The following is a 6,000-nucleotide window of genomic DNA, read 5'->3' on the forward strand; positions in this document are numbered from 1 at the left end:
GCAGATACAGGCAGTCCCTGCTCAAGATCTGGTGGTACAGCTGTACAAGCATTCCCGGTGAACACATTTCTCTGACCACCATCAAAGAAGGAGCTTGCAAATAGGAATTAGCAATGGATCTGAAAATAATGCCAACATATTAAACTGGAAGTAGTGACAGGAAAAATACTGTTTTTTTTTGCTGTAATTATGTTGCCAGAGTAAGGAAATACATTAGGAAAGTATTGAATATCTTGCACTGAAGGAAATTTTACACTCTGTGCATATTGCCAAACTGAGCAAAAAGTACTGGGTCACATGTCTGAGTGATAACAAGAAGGTCGAAGGAAGTGTAAGATCAGGAGAGTTGGAGGTGTTCGTAATGCTTCCATGTTTTTTTAATTATTGTGTGTTAATTGGCAATAAGGCTTTCTACTTCATCCTGGTTAGATAAACATAACTGTGCCCAGAAACATATTCTGTCTCACAATCCTTAAGATTTTATATTTAAAACCCAAGGGTCACCCATTCAATCAAACTGAGATTATTAACCAAAATTAAGTTTGAAAGGCTTTGTATCTATTAATGCCAAACTTTGCCATCCAGTATGTTCTCATTGTACATATGTTGTAACCTAAATAAATATTTAGAGGCCATGTAGAAGTGGAAGTTAAAATGAGCAAGTTGGCTGCCATTTGGAGACTCTGAAGGAAGTGTAGAAACATGTATTTATCCAGTAGATGAAATGATAGAGCTAATGTAGGCATTGAATAATATACAAATCTCAATAATGCATACAGTGCAACTTCCCTTCCCCATCCCATCCCACTCTCTCCCTCTGTCCTGACATTCCACCCCCAAACATGCCTCCCAACAAAAATACACAGTATATCAGGTTAGTAAGGCATTAAATTAACTTTCAGCCAACATGTTAAATTTGTAGTAGTAAGAGGAAGCATATTGTCAGCAAGTGCTTCCAGAAGTCTGCCAAGAATCAATGGATTTCTTCGTTTGCATATTCTAACTCAAAGTAGTTGATCATTTTCTAGTTGGTACTAGTCAGATACTCAGGAATGCTTGATCAGCGCTCAACTAGAAAAATGACTCATCTTCAAATCAACATGCTCAAATGGAAAGATTTATGGTGTTGATTAAGTCATTGTCTGGCATCAGCTTAGTACTTCAGAGCATTAACTAATTTGTTGGAGACTGAGGGAAAGAGGGCAAAAATAGATGCAGTGATTTGGACAGTTTCTCACCGTTTAACAAAATAAAAACTCATCTCATTCTATTGCTTTTCTTTCGGGCTGAATTGTTTAGTTAAGTTAATTTTTTTAAAAAAGGCTCCTATCTCTGTTGCAGAAAGCAGCTCTCTGGCTTGGCCCCTGTGGAAAATTTACCTGAGCATGCTTTGATCAACACCTCACAACAGGAGCCAAAAATGCTGAGGGACTCCAGCCTGACTCAGTGTCCAAGGTCGAACAGTATCCAGCCAGTCAGGCCCCCGGAAGCTGAACTTGAGGATAATGTTACAGTGCAAAGGTCAAAAGGCTATGCATCCTCAGGCCATTCTGACAGAAAGACAAATAAAACAATTAATCTTATCTGTGGAGCATCAGCTGGCAGAATAAGAAGTTTAAGGAAAAAAAACCTGAAGGAAATGGCTCAGTATTTTGAAATGCAAGATGAAGTTAATTCACAAAAGCATGATTATATGTCAGGACAGCCTCATAAAAAACATAATGTGATGGTTGACAAATCTGCCAGTGATTTTGCTGAAGGCATTGGCGACAGAATCTATATGGGATGTTCAAGTCCTTCAACTACAGCAAGCAGACTGGATGGGAGTGGGACTAGCTCCAAAGGGGCTGTGAAACCTCAGCAACAACATGAAGAAAGAGGACCACCAGCAGCCAAGCCAAAGTGCACACCAGATAACAACCACGAAATAACGCAACTCAAAACTGACTCCATCACAGAGCTGCTTGGTGACACCTCCATACTGGATCCATTGTTCAACAGAAAGAAAAACCTTACAGCAAAGCCAAAGAAAGTTTCTGGGGATGTGCCAAAAGGAAAGAGCAAACCTAAAGATTTCTGGGATTTTCTGAATAAAAGTAGTGAAGAGTATGCTAGTACATTAACAGATTTTTCAGTGATAGAAAGGTTATGTGAAAGTGCACCTCTGAAGACAAAGGGAAAGGAAAAAGAATGGGATGGTTCTCTTTGGAAAAAGAATGAAAAGTTTTTGTGGAAGAAAACGTGATCTAGAGAATGGCTTCAGTGGCTCAACATCTGGCACATCGCTGGCAGGTTGCCAGTTATAGAAACAACTTTCAGACTTTCAATGGGGAAACAAAGCAAAAACCTACAAATGAATAATGTTTTAATTTATCTAAATGCAGTAACTGTAAAGAAAAAAAGCAGTAATGAATTTCTGCTTGCTTTTTTACAAAGTTGATGTATATACATTTCATAGATTGGCAAAAGAATGGCGAGGTAACAATATACTGTTGGAAGTTAGCCATTTGTTGCATTATAGTTGATACTTTAACATTATTCTGAAAAGCAGACTTGTTATTTAACATTTTCAGTACAGTGGATTCTGGTTAATTGGGTCATCGGTTAATCAGGGCAGTCGCTTATTTGGGACAACTTATTGAAGAACAAAAACTAATCGAGAAACTAGCCAGGACTCCCTTTCTTTATTTGGATCACTGCCGCTTAATTGGGATAGGAGATTGTTGCCGAACAGTTTCTAACTAGTGTCAGTTGTGTGCGCTGATGTGACCTTTAGACACTACACTGTGCTTAGAGTGAACAGTTTTTAAATAGCATCAGTTGTGTGTGCTTGTGCTTTTGTCTTGATAGTTGGTGAGACATAAGACAATTCAGAACTGTTTTGCATATTGTGGTTTCAAGCATTCAGACTTGGAAATGTGAAATTTGAAGGTATCAGCAGTCATCTTGAATGTTACCTTTGGTCCCCACCAGACACTCAGCTCTGACCAGTGGCTACAAGTAACTGTTTGCATGCAACAACAGTCAAACCCCGGTATTCTGCTTTGAAAGATGAGGGTGGCCAGCAAGTGTTATACCCCGGTGAGTTAGGGACATGCCTATCCTACTCCGGTAGTCTGGGTGGTCTGCAGTGAGATCCAACAGCCAGGAAAGCAGTCCTGCAATGCTGCGTGAGGAGCGAAGGGCGTGACAAGGCACAGAAGAAGCCACGGTCATCCACTGCAATCACTGTTATGATATCTCCTTGTACCACTGGACGCAGACTTCTGAGGTCGAGAGAGTGAAACTGCCACAGTGCAGTGGCTTTCCATTTTTAAAAAACTCTTCGACACAGGTTACCTGTCATTGTTAGATATGACATACACCCACCAGTAGTATTGGTAGTGTTCTAACCCTTGTTCTGTATTTCACTTAACTATATAATTTGTTACTCAGTTATATGGTAGTTTGCCTTTTTTAATATCTTTGTAACTATATCCACAAAAATTCAGCTAATGGGGCAGCTGCTTAATAGGGCCAAAATGTGCTGGTCCCGATGCGTTCCAACTAACTAGAATCCACAGTATAGGGACGCACAGTCTATTTTATACAGGGACTATCTTAATAGTTGAATGTTACTTAGTCCTTAGATTCTGAGATTTGGTAGGGAAATGCAGATGGTTATTCAGCCCATCAAGTCTGTCCTTCATCAGTCAGGATGTGGATTACAGGAGATGAGACCTCATGTTGCAACAGTGCAAGTTGTTGGTGAGACCACACTTACTGCATTGTGTGCAGTTCAAGTTGCCCAGCTATAGGGAAATGTCATTCTGTACAGGGTACAGGAGAGATTCACGAGGATGTTATTGGGACTGGGAGGATTGAGTTATAAGGAGATGCTGGATAGGCTGGGGCTTTTTTCCTCGAGTCTGGGAGGTTGAGGGGTGACCTTGTAGAGAATCATGAGGGATGGTCATAGTCTTTTTCTCAGGGAACAGGAATTTTAAAACAGAGCATCGAGGAAATCTGCTGGAAATTCAAGCTACACATGCAAAATGCTGGTGGAATGCAGCAGGCCAGGCAGCATCTATAGGAAGAGGTACAGTCGACGTTTCGGGCTGAGACGCTTCATCAGGACTAACTGAAAGAAGAGATAGTAAGAGATTTGAAAGTGAGAGGGGGAGATCCGAAATAATAGGAGAAGACAGGAGGGGGAGGGATGGAGCTAAGAGCTGGGGATGTGGTAAGAAGGGGAAGGGGGGCATTAACGGAAGTTAGAAAAGTCAAGGTTCATGCCATCAGGTTGGAGGCTACCCAGACAGAATATAAGATGGTGTTCCTCCAACCTGAATATGGTTTCATCTCCACTGGGATCTCCCAGTGGCCACACATTTTAATTCCTCGTCCCATTCCCATTCTGATATGTCTATCCATGGCCTCCTCTACTGTCAAGATAAAGCCACATTCAGGTTGGAGGAACAACACCTTATATTCCGTCTGGGTAGCCTCCAACCTGATGGCATGAACACTGACTTCTCTAACTTCCGTTAACGTCCCTCCTCCCCTTCTTACCCCATTCCTTATTTATTTTTAATTTTTTCCCCTTTCTTTCTCTCTCCCTCTGTCCCTCTCACTATAACTCCTTGCCTGCTTTCCATCTTCCTCTGGTACTCCTCTCCCCCCTCCCCCTTTCTTTCTCCCTAGGCCTCCCGTCCCATGATCCTCTCCCTTCTCCAGCCTTGTATCCCTTTTGCCAATCAACTTTCCAGCTCTTAGCTCCATCCCTCCCCCTCCTGTCTTCTATCATTTCAGATCTCCCCCTCCCCCTTTCAAATCTCTTACTATCTCTTCTTTCAGTTAGTCCTGACGAAGGGTCTGGGCCCGAAACGTCAACTGTACCTCTTCCTAGAGATGCTGCCTGACCTGCTGCATTCCACCAGCATTTTGTGTGTGTTGTTTTCAAATAGGGGACAGATTTAAGGTGAGAGGGGAAAAAAATTAAAAGAGACATAGGGGCAACTATTCATGTAAGTTGCCAGAAGAAGTTGTAGACTTGGGAACAATTACAATGTTTAAAGGACAGTTAGACATGTACATAGCTAGAAAAGATTTGAAGCAGGGTTTCCCACCATTAAGTGAGGAGTCAGTGGACCTCCGGTTGGGAACCCCAGCTTCAGAGGGATGTTGGCCAAATCACACTAGCCTGCATAGACATCTTGGTCAGCACGGATGAGTTGGCTGAAGGGCATATTTCTGTGCTATACTGTATAACTATGACTCGTACTGTTCCTTTAGAATGTCAAAAAAGACTGTGGCCTCTGCCTGTGCATTAGCTGCCACCTGTCTGTGCCAGTAGTCCATGTGTAGTGATGTTATCACCAAGTCCTACAGAGAGGTAAAGATGGCTGCCAGAACAAAGTTCATGGTCTCCTGGGTCCGCAAAGCCCCTTGCGAGATTTTAGAGATGGTGTCCTTCATGCAGTTTATCACCTTCTGCATTGGGAGACACAAGCCAGTAAACTCACTAACTGTCTGGCCATGCATTTGCACCTGCCTTGTCATTGGAAACATCTGAGTGCTCTGCAACAGAACAGATGCATGGATTAACACCAACCCTTAAATGTTTCCTACACCTGTTGCTAGGCTAATGCATACTGATGTCTAGTGTATCTCCTCACAACACTGTCTGTTTGAAACAGTCTTTTCATTCTTCACAGAACCAGCAGCTGGGATTTTGCTATGGGCTGCCAGGCACAAAGATGCATAATGGTCTATACCCTCAACGTTGTCATTTTCCCATCCCCACTGCCTCCACCCCACCTACCCAATCCATGTTCACCTCTTCCCACTCTCTCTGATCTTCTCTCATGGTTTGTTTGCTCCTCAAGCTCAGAGTGATTAGATTCTGAGAAGAGTGAAACAGGGGAAGCTCTCCTGATTGGTTACCATGACAAAGCAGAAAATAGTTACTCTTGAAGAGTACACCTAAAACGTTTTTGTTGTGATGCCACAGGACAGATA

The 6,000-nt window shown here is 42.3% G+C and overlaps 1 protein-coding gene across 6 annotated transcripts in view; it reads left to right on the forward strand.

Moving 5' to 3' along the window:
• Nucleotides 1-4,054, forward strand: part of ercc6l2 (excision repair cross-complementation group 6-like 2) — a 103,898-nt gene extending 99,844 nt beyond the window's left edge. For 5 of the 6 annotated variants that reach the window (XM_072281647.1, XM_072281648.1, XM_072281649.1 and 2 more), the window contains one exon: nt 1,342-4,054. In XM_072281647.1, coding sequence (XP_072137748.1) covers nt 1,342-2,245 — 904 coding nt within the window. In that variant the 3' untranslated portion in view covers nt 2,246-4,054. The remainder of the gene's footprint in view (nt 1-1,341) is intronic. The other variant, XR_011889538.1, reaches the window with a different exon arrangement.
• The last annotated feature ends 1,946 nt before the right edge of the window (nt 4,055-6,000 follow it).

Source organism: Mobula birostris, chromosome 17 (assembly GCF_030028105.1).
Source record: "Mobula birostris isolate sMobBir1 chromosome 17, sMobBir1.hap1, whole genome shotgun sequence".
NCBI classification, from domain to species: domain Eukaryota; kingdom Metazoa; phylum Chordata; class Chondrichthyes; order Myliobatiformes; family Myliobatidae; genus Mobula; species Mobula birostris.